Source organism: Maniola jurtina, chromosome 4 (genome assembly GCF_905333055.1).
Source record: "Maniola jurtina chromosome 4, ilManJurt1.1, whole genome shotgun sequence".
In the NCBI taxonomy this organism is placed as follows: domain Eukaryota; kingdom Metazoa; phylum Arthropoda; class Insecta; order Lepidoptera; family Nymphalidae; genus Maniola; species Maniola jurtina.
In genome coordinates this window covers 2,974,377-2,994,179 of record NC_060032.1, presented here as the reverse complement: position 1 = coordinate 2,994,179, position 19,803 = coordinate 2,974,377, and the positions used below count along the sequence as shown (strand labels likewise).

Sequence of the window (19,803 nt, the reverse complement as noted above, 5' to 3'; positions counted from 1 at the left end):
AAAATTATTCTATTAAATCTTTGAAACAAGGAAAACGCGCAGGATGTTATGAAGCGTGTTATGAAATAGTTGAGCGAACTCCGATGAAATAGTTTGAGTGTTCAGTGTTCCAATTTCCACATGAACGCATTTCCTTAATTGAATCGCGAATACTTTCAAGCTATTTTCCATAACTAACTAGTATTTAATGTCATACAATACCATACGTACTGTCTTATCTTTTGAGATTGATTTTATAATTAATACTAGATGATGATTTTCCGGGTTAAAAAGTAGCCTAGCCCGGAATATGAGCTACCTATGTACCAAACGTCAAAATCGGTCGGCCGTGAAAACGTAGCAGACAGACAGTCAGACACTTTCGCTTATATGTATAATATTACTAAGTATATTATGATGCTTGCGCGTTCGTCCGAGCGCGGATTTAGTTTTTTTTAATCCCACGAGGACTCTTTGATTTTCCTGGATAAAAAATAGCCTATGTCTGTCCTCGGATATAAACTCTATACCTTTCATTGAAATCGGTTAAACTGTTGGACCGTGAAAAGCTAGTAGATAGACAGACAGACACACTTTCGCATTTGTAATATTAGTATGGATTAGTAATATTAGTATTTGATAGGGATTAAACGTATCAACTATAAGGCCTCATTCGCACGAGAGCTTTTTTAACGTCCGTTAAAAAAGCGTCCAAATAGAACAAATGCATTCCCAAGTATCTGTTCACACGTCAACGCTTTTTCAACGCGCACTTTGTATTTTCAGCGCAACGCCGGGTTTTAACGCAACGCTATTTTAACGCTCGTGCGAATTAGGGCTTAGGAATTCTGTGGTCTCAACCATCACAACAAAGTCCGTTTAATTTGCAAACATTTGTATGTAAACTGGACAGAGGGACGGACAGGGCGGCATGTCACACTAATCGGCTACCCGTGCATACAGTGTAGGTTAATGAGGTGTCAATAATATTTCCAACAGCGCTGGAACTGTCCCCATTCATATACGATTTCACGGATTTTCCGCGTCTAATCCATCCATCCATACTTCCATCCATACTTATATTATAAATGGGAAAGTGTGTTGGCCTATCTGTCTGTCTGTCTACTAGCTTTTCGCGGCCCAACAGTTTAACTGCTTTCCATGAAAGGCAAAGAGTTAGCTTACATCCTGGGGACGGGCATAGGGGGCGGATTATCCCAGAAAATCAAGTTCCCACGGGACTATTACACGCAGAGGTAGCTTGCGTCCCGGAAAATGACACAGGCTATTTATTCCGGAAAATCAAAGAGTACCCACGGGATTTAAAAAAAAAACTAAATCCAAGTGGACGAAGTCGCGGACTCGGATTCTCGATTTCAAACCTTACTACTAGTTACTATACCTATCTCAAAATTCAAGTAGAATAAACTGTAAACAACAAACATACTTAACCTTCTGCATTTTCTAGATGGAGCACTGCAAATTTCCTAAAATAGTGCACATATTATCCTAATTTATTTCATTTGGAGTTAGCTACCCTAGCATCCCTTAGGCAGACCGAGGCATTCACATACCTATTATGTCACGCTAAAATGATCTCTATTCTTCCCAGCTAGGATTGAAAGGCGATTGTTTTTAACCCCAGACCCAAAAAGAGGGGTGTTATAAGTTTGACGTGTGTAAACTAATGAACCGATTATAATTTAGTTTTTTTGTTTGAAAGGTGGCTTGATCGAGAGTGTTCTTAGCTATAATCCAAGAAAATCGGTTCAGCCGTTTGAAAGTTATCAGCTCTTTTCTAGTTACTGTAACCTTCACTTGTCGGGGGTGTTATAAATTTTTAATTTAAACTTGTATTTCTAAAAGTTAGCAAGTAAGTTTCATTTAGTTTAACGTGTTGAGAGCGTGAATTGACCGGAACTAGCTCTGTTGTATTCTTATTTACTCTTTCATTCCGTTCCAAATACTACCCCCCGGTCAGCCACTGAAGAATTATGGGCATGTTTTTGCCGCTACTACGAGGTTATCTAAAAACCTTGTAAGTTTTAGAGTAAACAGACTCGTCACTGAAGTTGAATGAACACACGACTGGCTAAACCACCCCAACTTCGCTAGGGTTGAATTTTTAACCCCCGACTCAAAAAGAGGGGTGTTATAAGTTTGACGTGTGTATCTGTGTATCTGTCTGTGGCGTCGTAGCTCCTAAACTAATGTACCGATATTAATTTAGTTTTTTTGTTTGAAAGGTGGTTTGATCGAGAGTGTTCTTAGCTATAATCCAAGAAAATCGGTTCAGCCATTTGAAAGTTATCAGCTCTTATCTAGTTACTGTGACCTTCACTTGTCGGGGGTGTTATAATTTTTTAATTTACACTTGTTGAAAATGCGTTCTTAGTGGGGTCAAAGAGAACGTCGTTATAAAGAAAGTTTTAAGAACCAGCGATTTCTTGATAAATATCAGTCAGTCAGTTTCTTTTGACAGATTTACTTGATTATTACTTTATTAGATTGGGTGCTCTAGGCTTTTGAGTCTAGGGTTTATATACTCAGGAGACTTTTGCAAGCTTGAGAAATAATTTTCAGGGCCCCAATGTTGAATTTTTAGGCAGGATATGCAATATTTTGAACCAGAAGTAGAATAATACTGACGAACAGACATCTGCCACTCGAAGACTGTCAGAATCTAGTTGTTTATATTATTATTCTATAGGTTGAAAAACTAAATTTTTGAGTATCAATGAAAAACTTATATAACTTCAAAATGATGTTACAGCATCCGTTCACTGTCCCAATAAAATCTACCCAGTAATTTATTATACAGAAACTGTTTGTGCAGTCGTAACGAAACAATAAATCGGTTGAGACCACAAACAACATGCCCCATAACTCTAAATCGGCGCGATCTGTTGTTAGTTGTTATACATATCTATGGTTGTTAGACATTGTGTAAATCCATTCTACAAAATAACAAAAAATGTGTTAGCCGTTCCCACTGTAACGTTGTGAAGGATAGTAATTAGTATTTAAATCAATACTAATTATGTATATATTATTTTTGTAAATTATTTATTTATTATGTGTATGAAACACATAATAAATAAATAATTTACAAAAATAATAAAATTAATAATTTAATTCGTTTTTTTGTAGCCTGGGGAGATGAAATTAAGCAATTGTAATTGTAAAGTAAAATAAAATAAATAAAATAAAATAAAAATAAAAAATAAAAAAGCCTTTTATTTATCCTTAATAATTTACTCGATGTAAAGTAACGGAATGCAATACAAATTCTTGCGACAAAATAACAATTTGCAGACTTGCATAACAAAATAAATTATGTATCCCAAACAGTACTTTTTATTATTTCCAATAATTCCCTAACTACTTACGGCAAAAATTAAACATTATTAAATTTTATTTTTATTTTTTATTTTTACATAATTTTTACTTAGTAATAAATACGAATTTATTCAAGGAACAACGATAAAATGCTAAATAAATGAAGCGTAGACAGTCACGCTGAACGCGTATTTCCTGCGAACGTTAAACGCATCAGTCATCACATTTTGCAGTTTATTGTTGTTGTGTTCAGCTGTAATATGTTCAAGACGGATGTAAGTGCCGAGTTTTACGCTTATTTCAACTGCAACGTAAGTAAATCTTTTGACACTGAACGCATCCGGTTTTTAACCCCCGACCAAAAAAGAGGGGTGTTATAAGTTTGACGTGTGTATCTGTGTATCTGTGTATCTGTCTGTAGCATCGTAGCTCCTAAACTAATGAACCGATTTTAATTTAGTTTTTTTTTGTTTGAAAGGTGGCTTGATCGAGAGTGTTCTTATTCATAATTCAAGAAAATCGGTTCAGCCGTTTGAAAGTTATCAGCTCTTTTCTAGCTATTACTGTAACCTTCACTTGTCGGGGGTGTTATAAATTTTTAATTTACACTTGTAAATAACTTTTATTTTCGTCAAGAGAGACTGTCGATTTAAAGCGGACTGCATGACTTTGGAAAAGCGCATTTGGATTATCTAAAGAGGTACCTCTTACAGTCGGTCGACATAGACGCCGAGAGCAATCCGGACTGAGAGAATTGAGACGGCCAGGGCCGACCGACTGCGATAGAAAGCTAAATATTATATGGAATAGGGGGTTGAAATTTTTGAAGTCCACGCGGACGAAGTCGCGAGCATAAGCTAGTCAACAATATTTTAATTATTTTTCTTAGTAGTGGAACAATCATTCTGGTATTTTAAGGACGCTATGTATTTACGCTCAGGTAATATTGTGTGAATCCCATCTAAGGCATTAATATTATTGCCAAGATGAAGAACATGCTAACCACTAGACCTAGGAGGCAGCTAATAAATAGAGTCGGCCTCAATAGGCAGTGATGTGCGATGAGTGATGAATTGATGATCGATGGCATATAAAGTATTTCTATCTACCACGCGTGTTCAAGATAAATCGGAAATGTTACGCCCTAAGGACTCGATATAGATATTATCTCTATTAATAGCTGATAGAGAGTCTATCTATGAAAGCGATGAAAGCTTAGTGTTTAGTAGTAGGTACCTATAGGACGCGATAGGGCGAGATGGCAATCGGGTTGGGGACACAGCCCCCGCGCTAGCCCGGTATAGCACGGGTGACGTGCGGGTGTGCGGGGCGTCCCCCCGCCCCATTCTCCAATTGCCATCTCGACCTGTCGCGTACTATATAGTAGGTAAGCCTACCAATTCGGGAAGCCTGCGGTTCGATTCGATTTCGGACTTTATGTGCGTTTTGAGGAAGGAAAACATCGTGAGGAAACCTGCATGCTCGAGGGAGAGAAATGTTTTCAAAGGTTTGTAAAGTCTGCCCATCTGCACATGGCCTATGGTGAAATATAGCGTAAAGTCTAAACCATTCTCATTCTGAGAGAAGACCTATGTTCAGTACCAGCGGGGGTATTTGCTGGGCATTGTAACTGAGGGATATAAATTGACATTCTGTATTTTTTCATTTACAAATCTGTCAAAATGTCAAAATTTGTCGTTAGGTTTGGAAAAGCTCTTGCTTTTGCTCGTACAATTTCATTTACCACAGCTTTTCTTTTCATGTTACATTTCAGTGCTACTTTTGTTCCGTTTCCTATAGAAATACTTGGTTCATGTATTGTTTGCTATAACTATTAGTGTAGGGTGGTGGCTGGTGCGGAAAACTCCACGGAAAATCGGTGACCTCGCTGCAATTGCGAATCTGTCGTGCTATTCTTGCTGGCACTATTTTTATCGTTTTTAATAACAAATCTTTTTATAAGAACCTTAATTTTAAAAAGATAGAAGACAAGGAATGGCCAACCTTATATCTAACCAGCTGATGGCCATGACTATGTCTTCGTGGATTTAGGTTCTTAAAAATCCCGTGGGAATTTGATTTTTTGGGATGAAAATTTGCCTGTATCTTCTCCAGGTCTTTAACTACACCCTACGAAAAATCACATTGATCCGTTGCTCCTAGCGACGTGATTAAAGGACAATTATTAACCAACACACAAACACACTTTTGCATTTATAATATGAGTAGTAATAGTACTTACCTAGTGCGCGTCTACCTACTGCGTATCTAACAAAGCATAGAATTATTGCAAGCGCTATTTGTTTTGTCGGTAAATAAATAGAACAGTCCTTAACCTATTAACCACGGCTTGTAACAGACTGATCTGGGTGAAGGAGCTGCACCCTACAGTCTACACCCACTTACACCCATCACCCAGCGCCACCCCACACTTAGCGATCGCAAACACTCGCTACTGTGGAGAATTTTGTACGATTGTTTTGGTGGTTTTATAATTAAATTTCAGTAACAAATAGGTATTGGCGATGTGTTCTTAGCAAAAAGTTTTTGTATTCTGTATTTTAATATCAGTAAGTGGCTGTTCTGAGCAGAGAGCGTTCAGTGACGCGAAAATTTAAACTAAGTACTACCTACTTAGTTGAGAATTGAGATACTCGAAGAGGAATATGGTCTAAGGAATCGCAAAAGGAAAATTAAGGAAGATTAAGGCTCAAAGATTTAAAAATCTCATAAACAGCACGGGAATCGAAGTAAGAAATATGTTTTAAAGAAACGAAGACGAGAACTATCTTTAAAATAATCTCCGTATAAAGACCGGTCCTGACTGACTAATCCACTAACGCACAATCTAAGCCGTTGGTAATAGAAACTTGAAATTTTCATTTTAAGGCGCTCACCAAGAAAGGACTTTTAGCAATTCTATCCCTAGAAATCGAACCCAGCCCTCTAGCGCATAGGTACTATTGCACTAGAGAGTTTGTCAAAATTATATCCCTTAGATTATGGAAAGACAATTGTAATAAAAGCGCGCTCCATCTTAGGCTACATCTTCACCTGCTAGCTGGTCTGATTGCAGCCAAGCGCTTATATATAAATTTTGAAAAAAACTTACTCCATCAGGGCCAGAACATCCGTCGCCGCCGCTACTTCGACATTCCGCCATAGTTTAGACTGGTTCGACCCTGAAAACAACAAAAAAACCATTTTACACACATAAGATAGAGGCAGACACATTTTCGCACACAATATAATACTTATAATTTCGGATTTGTTTAGACTAACTATAAAATTTAATTTTAGTTTGTTACCCATATACCAACGTCAATCGATGTCCGTCCGTCAATATCCATAAAAAATATCCGTGTGGACGTGGATAATTTATGTCTAGGCACATGGTAAAAGAAGCAAAAATGCTAAACCATTTTGCCTAATTTTGAACATAATATCGTCATTTTATGATTAAAAAACTTATGAGCAGCTTTGAAACTAAAGATTCATAGAGTATCGTTGATGAAACGTGCTCAAGCCTGAAACCGAGATGTCCCTTGAAGCGTTATTATCATCATTTCAAGTGAAGTGAACGACCAACATCATTTATCACCGACTAACGCGAGACATTTTCCTTTACCTTTTTTCGTGAAAGTATCTAAAGAAAGCTTTTTAGTGTAATTTTATAAAAAGTGTAATTTATTAAATGGATTTTGTTGTTTTGTCTGCTTGTAGCGGACCTTTCAAAGTTACAAAAGAAGAATAAGTAATTAATGAACAATCACAAACTAATTTTATTGTCTTACACAAACTTAGATAAATTACGCTACTTTTGTGATCACTAAACAATGTTACAGCTAAAAACATTATTAGATAGCAATTTAATTGAGTTAATAAAAACGAAAAAGAATGATCGCACATTATGGACGATTTTTTCAGCCGCGAAAGTTCTCTTTCAGTACGGACACTGTACGATATACCTACTCAAAAATGCTTTACTTATCACAGTCCCGTACCAGGGTGCCCACGGGACCCTATTACTAAGACTCCGCTGTCCGTCCATCTGTCCGTCCGTCTGTCTATCAGCGGACGTTATCTCGTGAACCGTATAGGTAGAGAGTTGAAATTGTAACAGGAAGTGTAGGTATATTGCCGCTACAACAACAAATAATAAAATTTCAAAATGACCGCCATGAAAAAAAAGTTTTATTTCCTGTGCGATGGTACCTACGGAACCCTTCGTGTGCCAGTCCAACTCGCACTTGACCGATTTTTTCTTAGAATTAAGACTTGGCCCTGAAGTATTGTAGAAGAGTGAAAAAGTTTGAATCTCGAGAGCCACAATACTTTTGAGAAATTGTTTCTGGTGGGAGGCTTCGGTCGTGGCTAGTTACCATCCTACTGGCAAGCCGTGCCGCCAAGCGATTTAGCGTTCGAGTACGATGCCATGTAGAAACCAAAGGGTTATGGGGTTCATAAAAACCGCCATGCCCGCTTCCATCTTAGACTGCATCATCACTTACCACCAGGTGAGATTGCAGTGAAGGGCTGATAAAAAATATTGCTGATTCTTCTCGTCAACCCAGCCCGCTTGCCTCGTTAGCATATTCATGTTTGATTATAAGTTCACGCATACATTTGACACAAACGAACTTTACTTTTGCCCAAGTTAGACATGTGAAGTTAATGAAAACCGCTTCAAAACTTACTGATTTCGTTTTGTTAAACTATGATTGAAATTTGTAAAGAGTTATTAATCCTCGACCCAAAAAGAGGGGTTTATAAGTTTGACCTGTGTATCTGTGTATCTGTTTGTGGCATCGTAGCTTCTAAACTAATGAACCGATTTTAATTTTTTTTTTTTTGTTTGAAAGGTGGCTTGATCGTTGTGAGTGTTCATATCTAGAATGCAAGAAAATCGGTTGAGCTGTTTTAAAGTTATCAGCTCTTTTCTAGTTACTGTAACCTTCACTTGTCGGGGGTGATATAAATTTTTAATTTACACTTGTTTTAAGAGGGGTCTCTCCGTCACTCGCTTCATACAAATGTAGTTCCAATTTCATTTGAATATTAAGCAACCAAGTCCATGAAATTTTGCAGACATATTCTAGAAACTAATATCTATGTCTGTGGTTTTCCAGATTTCTGTTAATATATTCGGTTTCAAAGTTACGCGGTCTTAAAAATTCACGTACAAATCTTTGAGCCCCTGTAATTTTAAAACTACATATTTTTAGAAAAATCAAAAACACCACAGACACAGATATTAGTTTCTAAAATTTGTCTGCAACATTTCATGGACTTTGGTTGCTTGATATTCAAATGAAATTGGAACTACTATTGTATGGAGCAAGTGACGGAGAGAGCCCTGTTAAGAATTGATTCAAACTCAATTTTGAGTTAAGGTCGTAAAAATAATAATAGGTAATATAGTATTCAAGATGTCAGCTTCCTATTATAGGAGAGTCCAGGGTTCGGTCCCGGGCATGGACCTCTAACTTTCGATGTTGTGCTGTCTTCATCGCTGACTCCGTCGCCGGAACCTAGGCAAGTGGACCTAATGGTGTCCTGTCCCACGACGGATGACGTTGTCTTAGCATTAAAAAGTGATTTCCACGCTGAAGGTAGCATTCATCTCATCCATTGTCACGGTTGAAATTCGAGTGGTGCCTGCTTTCGATCGCTTCCCGTATCTTTCGCGGTATTAGAATCTTTTCCCCGTCATAATAGCCTATTAGTAGTCAGACATGGGTTTAGAATTAGAAGCAGATTCAGGTTAATACCAGGACAAGACACAAAGCTCGAATGCCATGTAATATGGGTAATGTATATACAAAAGATAAATTAAGTATCTCTCGAGATGCTTACAAGTGAAACCACGCAATATCGCTGTGCCCACAAAGTCGTAGATAATGCTCGGAGACGCGAATTCATTAAGATTATGTCCACATTAGGTCCTTTATCGTGGCTACTCAGGACTTATGAGCAGCGCTGCGAATTGGGAAGCTTTATAGCTCATAAACTGAGGTTAAATAGGGGGACTCTAATAGGATACCGCGTATATCAAAAACATACCAATATCAAATACTCAAGTAACTGTATACCTAGTAGACTGTCATTATATTATGATTTTGGTTTCTCGATAAATATTTTATCCCTTTTTAAGCTTGATTTTTAAAAGCGTATTCTGAATCACCAATTCTGTCCACTGTGGATATAAGTTTTTAAATATCACTTGAAAACTAATCGAACTAAACGAAATTATTTTATTCATAGCAATAATCACGTCGATCCGTTGCTTCGTCGCGGTGTGTTAATGATGATGGACAAACTGACGAACAGACACTAATCGCATTTATAAAATAGATAGAGATGGGTAATGATAAAGAAAAATGACGGGCTATTCTTTTAAAATGAGACAAAGGAGTTTAAGAACCGCTTTAAATTAAACATCTTGACATCAAGTCTTCCTTATAAAATAATAATTAATTAATCTGCATATCAAATGACATTTGGCTAGGGACATAATATTAGCAATAAAAATCCTTTTCATAAGGGGATTCCATCCCTTTTTATGCTTAGTCATACAAGTACTTGACTAATAAAGAATTATTTAATTCAGACCATTAACGTGTTTTATGGTTACGCTGAAATGTCGCTCGCTAATATCGTTTATTTGCTTTATGAGGCGTAACTCTAGAGCGATGACCCTCAGGCTTATCGCTAGGGATTAACTCTTTATGGACGGCAAGGGTTGCTTCAAACGTGACGAGTATGCTTGCAATAGTTAGGGATGTCCACGTGATCAGATTTAGTACTTTTTTGCATGAAAACTCGCTATTAGCCGCTCGCACGTTTGACTGAATTTTCAGCTTCGCGACACGATAAAAACCGGCCAAGTGCAAGTCAGACCTGAGGGTTCCATACTCGGTTATTTTTTCCAACATTTTGCACGATAAATCAAAAACTAGGTTCCGTTTTTCCTTTTGAGGTACGTAACCTTAAAAGAACTAACTAAGTATCTACCTACCCTAAAGATTTATTAAAAACTCGGTATTTAGCGTCATCAGGCATTAAATCGCACTTCTTTTTTTGTAAGATTTCTACTTGGAGCCTTACTGTAACCTGATTTTCTTTGGAAAGGCTTGGTGCACTAGCTGTAAATGGGTTGACGAACTTGAGCGTTAAAACAAGTAAGTTAAGGTCTATTTTCCACTTCTCTCGAAATCTGTCAAATCGACATTAATCCTATTCACGAGAAACGTCAATTTTATTTACGAGTAGGTACGGGAAAATTAACAGCCACCCATGCGGTCCAATTGAAAATGTCGCCACACAAATTGATATAATCGTCAACTCCCGTCGTAGATAATTTTATTTACAAAAAAACTCAATTATTTACTCGGGCCCCGTCTATCGACTAACAGTGATGCTCTATAAGAAGTAGGTATAGTACGCGACAGGTCGCGATGAAAAATATTTAAATTGGTTCAGTAAGTATAGTTTCAGAGTTTATCGTTCAGAAATAAACTAATATATAAAAAAGCTACCTGGGTAGTTTAATACCCGGTATGTAATGGAATGCCATTTTGTATGAACGTCCAACACGCCGTTGTATGTTGATGGTAGGTACTATGGCAAAAACCTTCCCGCAAGTCCCGACACCAGCATCCGCATCGCAATACATTTTTTATATATACTTGTTGCTTTCTGGTGGGAGGCTTCGGCCGTGGCTAGTTGTCACCCTACCAGCAAAACCGTGTCGCCAAGCGATTTAGCGTTCCGGTACCGTGCCGAATGCTGTGTAGAAAGTAGAAACCAAAGGGCTTGGTATGGGTTTAAGGGGACGGTATATTCCAGGTATAATTTCAAATCTAGAGATGGCGATACACATTGTATCGGCATCTCTCTTAGACGCCCCTGAACCGGTTGCGCATCGCCACAGTGTAGATTATTATTTTCACATCGCTCCTGCATTTAATCATTACGTCACCCCACTTCAGTGTTTACGATGGAGTAAAAAGTCAAGTTATGTATAAGTTTAAAATTCAAAGTTATAGTGATAAAAAATATTTATTATGAAATAATTAAAAATTTATTTAAAAAAATTAATCTGTAGGTATCATCAGAATCGATTACATTCGACTTCGCTGGGTTACTTTATTGTAATATATAACATTGCGTATCTATAAAAATATGTGTACAAGTTAAATATTGTTTTATATACTACTAGAGGATCCCTGCGGCTTCGCCTGCGTTGATTTCGGTTTTTTTGAATCCCGTAGGAACTCTTCATTTTTCCGGGATAAAAAGTAGCCTATGTCCTTCTCCGGGATGTATCCCAAGTCTGTACCAAATTTCATTAAAATCGGTTCAGTGGTTGGGTCGTGAAAACGTAGCAGACAGACAGACACACTTTCGCATTTATAATATTAGTATGGATTTTAATGCACACTGTTGCCAAGTTACTATCATTAGTTAGTAAACAGTCACTGATAAAAAAAAAAACAACAATATTATAATGTACTTTTATTGTTTTGTCAACAACGAGAAATAATGAATGAGATCTATTTACAATCATGCTAATAGGTGTCTTTTTCAACCTGTATGCTTATTATAGTAGGAGATTTAACATTTCACCAACTTTCATAGAATGAGATCACACACACACAGTAACATTAAATTAAAATGGGCCTAAATAACCTTGACTTAAGGTCCTAAATTCAATTACACCGATTTTAATTTCTGGTTCTGTCTGACTGGCTATACATGAATGGATTAATTTGAGCTATAAAACAAGGCGGTTAAGGTCTATTTTACGTTAACGTTCTCATTATAAACCCCTATCTGCCAGTTTTGGTCATTACTGTGGTGACCATTACATTTGGCCTTGAAAGAAGATACTTCACATGGATAAAAGATTATAGCATGGACAAGTCCAAGTTTCTGAAATTTTCACTTATTGATAATGATAATACTGTCATTCCTAATTACTTACATTTATAGGTAAATCTTATATTTTCTATATCTTATTGCTATTATAGATGCTGAGATTATAGAAATTACACTCAACTGAAATTCAATGAAAATATAGTTAGCACGGACATTACACAAGTAACTATTTATTGCATTTCACTAATTACCGAGATCGTAAAATCCTATTTTTTCATATTATCAAAACGTTTACAGTAAAAAAATATCACACGCGCTAGGCGTGCAAAAACACCTGAAAGAGATTATATGCACCTGCAGCCATAACAGGATAACATTATAATATATTTCGTGTTGTATAAAAAGCTGTTTTGTTTATAATCCTTGTTTTTGTTTATTCAATATGGTTACAGTCAAACCGGCCCGCTCGGAGCTAATAACCATAAAAGTTAACTAATTAGGTGAAATATTCCAAAAGAGCATAAGTAGGTATGTACACATTCAATACGCTAACTTAACTGTTTACGTTAAGGTTCAAAGTCAAAGCGCTGGAGAAATGTTTTTATATGATACTGAACAAAGTCAAGACAGAGATTAAAATATTTTATAGCTTTTTTGTTATATTCAGATTCGGGCCATTGATTCAAATTTTAAATTTGTAGTAATTATTTTCTCTAATTCAGAAGCTGAGCTCTTTTTCTGGATGCCTATCATTAGGCATCCAGAAAAAGAGGTCATTACCTTTTCGCTAAAAGACAATTTTACGTTGACTGACATGAAAGCAAAGTGCCTAGTAAGCCAATAGACAATTCAGCTAGATGACATCAAAGCAGATTACCCAGTCAGCAGAGAGTCAACTTAGCTGTACGCCATAAAAACAGAATGCACAAGTAGCAAAACGTCTGGAATTGTGAATAGTCTGTATGATTAGAACACCTCATTAGCCAGACGTCAAATTACATAGTTGGATGACATAAACGCTGAATGAGATAGTATCTAAAACGTCTGGAAAAGTAAATAGTCTAAATGGTCTGTTGCTTGCTCCTTTTTTAATTTTTAACCAACTTCCAAAAAGAAGGTGGTTCTCAATTCAGCCTGTTTTTTTACCCCATTGCGGCAAAGCCTAAAGGAAGAGTTATGATTTTAGCAGTCTGTATATGTATGTGTGTGTGTTTGTATCCAGATTCTGTGTGTTCCACCGTAGCGCCGAAACTACTGGGCTGATTTTGATGAATGAGGTGTAAATCGATTTGTCGTAAAGATCCGGGTAACATAGGCTACATTTTATACGAAAAAAATTGACCTAACGGATGTAATATGAAAAAAAGTGGGGGTGAAAAGGTACTACCACTAACTAACAATTGTGCCAGGACTGGTCCTGATGGGATTTTGAAGTTTGAAAAGGTGCAGTTGGTTCTCTATATAACGTAGACCCGCACTAAGACAGGATTTTGAGAAATTTGATCTGTAAATTGACCAAATTATCATACAACAATACTACTTCTCACGAACCTATAAAAGCTACGAACAAACGATTTCAGTAGTTACATTTTATTACTGTTCTTACCTTTCGATTCAAAACAAGAAAAATTGATACACTGATTTGGCATTCCAAAACGAAGCAACTCTCGTCCTAATAACAATTTAATGTATACTTTAAGAATAACTGCATAAGGTAAGTTTTACAACGAATATTTTAACATCGATATTTTAATGTTAGTATACGTGAGTGAGAACACAAAAGCCACAAAGATCCTTTGTATTGACAAAGGCAAACACAATAGGATCTTTCATTTCTTGTAAATTGAACTAGTTTTATGAGAAAAAGTATTAAGTACGTATGAAATTTTGTTTTGCACATTTTCAACTTTTAAACTGTGACAATAAGGTCTAAGTTGAAGGAATATTTAATAGTATGATTATTTTTTTGATCTATAAAACATTTATGACACTGCAATTTTTAGTCAAACTTATTATTGACTACTTAGTGACGTATATACATAAAAAAACCAGCCAAGTGCGAGTCAGACTCGCGCACCAAGTTTCCGTATCCGTACTCAGGTATTTTTCCGACATTTTGCAAGATAAATCAAAAACTATTATGCTTAAAAATAAATTAAAATCAGTTTTAGAATGTTCAGGTAAAACCCTTTTATAAGATACCCCACTTGGTATAGTTATCTTACTTTCAAAATTGAAACACATTGTTTTTTAATGAACCCATAAATTCATGGTTTTTGCCAAATTTCATGATTCTAGGTCAACGGGAAGTACCCTATAGGTTTTCCTGACAGACACAACACACACGGACAAAACAGACTGACAGGCGGACAGATAGACAGACATACAGTTAGATAGACAGACAAACAGACAGCAAATTGATCCTATAAGCGTTCCGCTTTTCTTTTTGAGGTACGGAACCCTAATAAATGATATCATTGCATAGCAAGTGAAGAAACTAAAAATTATAACACCTTGGATAAACATCTCGGACTTGAAAGTGGATGTCATTTTCATAATAATCATGATCATCATCATCATCATTATGAGTCCGTGGATGTCCACTGTTGGACATGGGCCTTCCCTAAATAGCGCCAGCCGCTTTATATCATCAGTCCATCGTGCTGGAGGACGTCCTACACTACGCTTGCTTATACGCGGTCTCCTCTCATCCTATTTTCATAATAATTAGTACTTTCCCCTAAAAACCTTTAAATTGATATCAATAAAGTTTTTTTTCCATCTTATCTTCTAATACTTATGCATTTTACAAGTTTGGTTTTTGATCTTTGAGCTACCGGGATAGAGCACTCAGATTAATTAATTTTTATTTTCAAATTATAAGTCCTGGTCTATATTGACCTAATATTAGCTTCACTACACTGCAATGTACTGTTTACTGCATTCTTTTTAAAATAATTACTTTTTTAATGTAATAAATGCACAATATAAACTTATCTTAAAATCTAGAAAATCCTAAATAAAAATACTCTATAACATAGTACTGAATTTACTACTCTATGGCATTCTGTACAATTACAGTATGACAAAATGCTTATGAAACCCGAAACAGGTCCTGCCGCGCTGAGGCGACGGGTATGACTGACAAGATAACGTAATTACGGCCCATAAGACTCAACAATAGGGTCGAAAATTCTTTGTACTCGCTCTGTACGCGATTTGAAAAGAATAAGCGAGGAAGCGTGAAATCAAATAATTTAGAATATAATTTGAAATATAGCACTTACTGTGAAATGATCGGACCGAATTATTTATTTGATTGTTTTACACCAATGGTGAAAGTTACGTCTTTAAGAGCTTTGTCATTAAAGAGAAAAACCCAAAAGTCTAAGGTTTTAGACCAAACTTCTGATTTTTTTTCTATCGAGGAAAGTTTGTCCAATCATGTTTTAATCGGACCAAATCCAAGGGGATATAATGAAAAATATTATATATTAATTTCAAATTTTTCGATCCATGCGTTCCTAACTTAATTCCATTTTAGTAAACTTTAGTATCGACGAAAACGGAGACCGCCGCGTTAATGAAAACGGCCATACCCCTTCCACCGCCTCCATCTTAGACTACCTCATCACTTACTGCAGTCAAGGGCTAACTTGTATCTGAATATAAATGAAAAATACTCGTAAATAGAAGATTGACGGAAACGGGAAAATAGAAAGTGGAGCGCAATTTTATTTCGGATTTTCTTTCCCTATCGTAATAAACTGTTTGGTTTGGAAATAGAGCATTTTCCAAACCAAACAACAACAAACAAGCTTTTCCTTGAGAGAGAAAGCCGAGCTCAGTAACCAAGTAGGCAATAAAGTCAAGTCAATACGGACCGGACCCCATAGGAAAGATTTAAGAGAAGTTTCGCTAAGGCGCTCCTTACAAATATAGTGTGGTTCCCATTTGAATATTAACCAATAAAACTCAACGAAGATTTATAGACACGTCGTAAACTAATAATATCTGTGTCTGTAGTTTGCCAGATCTTCTTAAAAAGTAGGTACCTGTATTGTTTGTTTGATCGCTAAGTATTCAAATGAGAGCGAAATACCACATGTATTTCGCTCGGAGGAATAAACTTCTCTATAAATCAAAACCCAAGGAAAAGTTTCATAAAGCTTCGATAGTAGAAACAAGTTAATTATTTCTAGCATTTAGCTTGTATCTGGACATACAACTTTAAAGTTTAAACATTTAATAAAGAAAAGGACCTCTCTCAGTATTTATTGTGATGTAAGTCTGTGGTAAAGCAACCGGATGTAAACAACTTTATATACACTATAAACTTTTTGTGAATATTAATATTTTCAACTCTATTTTGACCAAACCGTCGAGCTTTCGGCAATGAACGTGTTATTGGTTCTCTCAAATTGTTATAATTTTACATTTAAGTAATCCTAGTTTTAATTTAGTGTATAACGATGAAGCTGGCATATAGATCACCTATAAAAGCCCCTTAAAATGTCAAGATTAAAAAAAAAGCTTGGACAGCTTTAAAATTGTTAGAGAATTTAATTCCTTGAAAAAGGTTCCTATATTAGTCTTCCCGACGAGGACGATTGTAAAAGGTAATTAGTTTCCTTGGCTCTCATTTAATCTGAGAGTACCTCAAATGAAATGGTCATTTCTTATTGCAAGAGCTCGAGTTGAATGAACATCGACATGCAACGCTGTCATCCTAATGTTTCCACAGTGTTCATTTTATTTCTATTACTGTGGACAGGTTCGCTTTTATCTAGAGAGGATGGACTTTTCTCTTTTCATTCATTTACTTATTGCGTTGTTTTAAGCTTTCAACAAAAACACTATAGTCATCTTTATTATAATCGACTAGACAGTATTTATCTGTACAAATTATGAAAGGAAAAGGTGGACTGGCTGATCTTTTACCGCCCAGCTCAAATTACTGCGTGGATCGGGCTGTTCGGCAAGCAAATAGCTATCATGACGTGGACATCCCCTAAGAAAGGATTTTTGAAAATATAACCCCAAATAGGTTAGTATAGGTATTGAAATTTATGTAGTTCTGCACGCGGATGAAATCGTGAGCATTAACTACTTATTATATTATAATTAGGTAGTTGTATACCTACATGTCTTTATCAAATAGCCATTTCTTGTTCGGTACATACTTTGTTTGCATGTTGGAATTTCTCAAAATCCTTCCATAAATGGAACGAATCTAAGTAACTACCCAAGTTTCAACGAAGAGTCTTTTGAAGTGTTCTATAAATAAAGCAATTAGAAATTATATCAAAAGTAAACAGGCCTCGTAATTGGAAGCAAGTTCTGGGCCATTTAGGTCGGATTAGCGGTTTGGGTGTGTACCTAAAGGACAGACGGACACTTTTGCAATTATATTATTACTAAGTAAGTACTTAGTACTACCTACCTACCCATCTCAAAAATAAAGTTATACCTATGAGAAAGTTTATAATCTGTCATCATTCGTTCATGAATATGTAACGAAGACACATAAGGTACAGAACGAGGTGAGTCGGGACTCGCGACCGATGACATCATCTATGAAGCCGCAGCCTTAACAACAGCGGGAGCGGCGGCAGGAGCGGTGGCGGGAGCGGCGGCGGGAGCGGTGGCGTAAAAAATCACATTCCTAAACTTGCAGAACCAAAGGGAATTTCCGCTCAGATTTATCGCGCCGTGGTCGAAGCGGAAATCAGCTCACAAAATTCCGCACAACGAATTCCCGCTCAAAGTCGTTTTACGGTCACGCCGGAGCGGAATCAGCTCACAAAATTCCGCACATCGAATTCCCGGTCAAAGTCGTTTTACGGTCACGTCGGAGCGGAAATCAGCTCACAAAATTCCGCATGTTGGATTCCCGCTCAAAGTCGTTTTACGGTCACGCCGGAGCGGAATCAGCTCACAAAATTCCGCACATCGAATTCCCGGTCAAAGTCGTTTTACGGTCACGTCGGAGCGGAAATCAGCTCACAAAATTCCGCATGTTGGATTCCCGCTCAAAGTCGTTTCACGGTCACGTCGGAGCGGAAATCAGCTCACAAAATTCCACACGCCGCATCTTCATTGGATTTGTCTGTAGCCATACGTTGATTGCTCCGAAGCACCACTCAACCCAACTTGCGAACTTCATACCAATAATCTAATTTGCTGTTACTTCAGTCGCTAGGGCCTGGACCCTTCTCTCTAATTTCCAGGTAAGTACCTACCTACGTTTGACATTATCATATACTTTGACATGTGGATAAAAGGAATTTCGTAATATACTATATTCGTACGTAGTTAGTCGTCAGTTGCGTCGATATAATATTATCTTCGAACTCAAGTTTACTGTCAGCTATATCTATAAGGCTTTCACTTAAAAATAAAGAAATACGTGTTACACGATTTTGGAAATCTTAAGGGAAAGTGGAGGAAAAATTTAAATGGAAACTCTCACATGCCTATGCCTAACCGATACAAAAAGTGATCTAATACATGGGATTTTTAAGAATCTAATTCCACACGGGTGAAATCGCGGACTAGGTACTTGTACATTATGAAATATTATGGTGCCTACCAAAATATAACTGACGCGACCTGTGACGCCGAGGCAATGTTTTGTGTTGACCCGGTATTGACGCCATAAAAATGGCATTCACGATTATTCTATTTTTACCTTTGAACTTTTTTTTATTATGGCCTATAGGATAGGCTTACGCTTGACGACAATAATGCTTTATTAGGCGCTTACCTAGAACAAGCTTATTTGCTTTGGCCCTTGAAGGTAATTCAGTTACCTATACGTGGCAGTAAACACGGACGCCGGAAGGGCGTTGGAAACCTTAACGGTTCGTATCACAAACGTTTAGCAAAAATGTGTAGTGCGAGCAGATTGGATGTCTGACTGTGCACACAAAATGTGTGGTATCTTCTTAACATCTGATCTACCTATAAATTGGCAGTCGCGTCGGCACAAATATGCGTACGTTAAAAGTAACTTTATTATATCCCGCACATTTTGTTTCTCAGAAAATAAGTAGGTAACGTCTGGCGGTCCTAAAGTAATATATATAAGTCTATGATCTTGAATCGTTTAACACCTGACGTACCTACATGTGGTTGCCTCTTGGGTATTGAAAACAATGCACATTCATACGAGTAGGTACATGTACATGTAGAATATTTTAGATCTTGGTGTAACCTCGATGTTACACTATCTAATGAAAGCAAGACATCGTTACAAAGCAATCCCTACCAAGTACCAACGAACGAAGTCTTTTATGAAGGTTTCGTTTAACTCTTTAGAGGTCCACGAAAATCCCTTTAATCTTAAATGTAGACGTAAGCTTTTAACTACTGCTCATAAAAGTAAAAAGACAATTTTAATTAAAACGACCGTGATAAAAACAATAATTAAAAAACCGTTTCTCCGCTTTGAAACTGTCCAATGTTCGAGGCACTTCCATAAAGATATTATTCCGAACGAAGGGGTCATAATATGAGTAGGTAATAAAGTTAATAGCAAACCCTATTTAAAAGAACGAATATCATAATTATTAAATTAAAAACAAAATTTAAGCAGACCAAGAT

The 19,803-nt window shown here is 36.7% G+C and overlaps 1 protein-coding gene across 1 annotated transcript in view; it reads right to left on the bottom strand.

Annotated features, from left to right (window-relative positions):
* LOC123864362 (adenylyl cyclase 78C) overlaps positions 1 to 19,803 on the bottom strand; it is an 84,767-nt gene that overhangs the window by 25,863 nt on the left and 39,101 nt on the right. The window contains exon 3 of the mRNA XM_045904728.1: positions 6,431 to 6,500. Within this exon, the coding sequence (XP_045760684.1) occupies positions 6,431 to 6,481 (51 nt within the window). The 5' untranslated portion in view covers positions 6,482 to 6,500. The remainder of the gene's footprint in view (positions 1 to 6,430; positions 6,501 to 19,803) is intronic.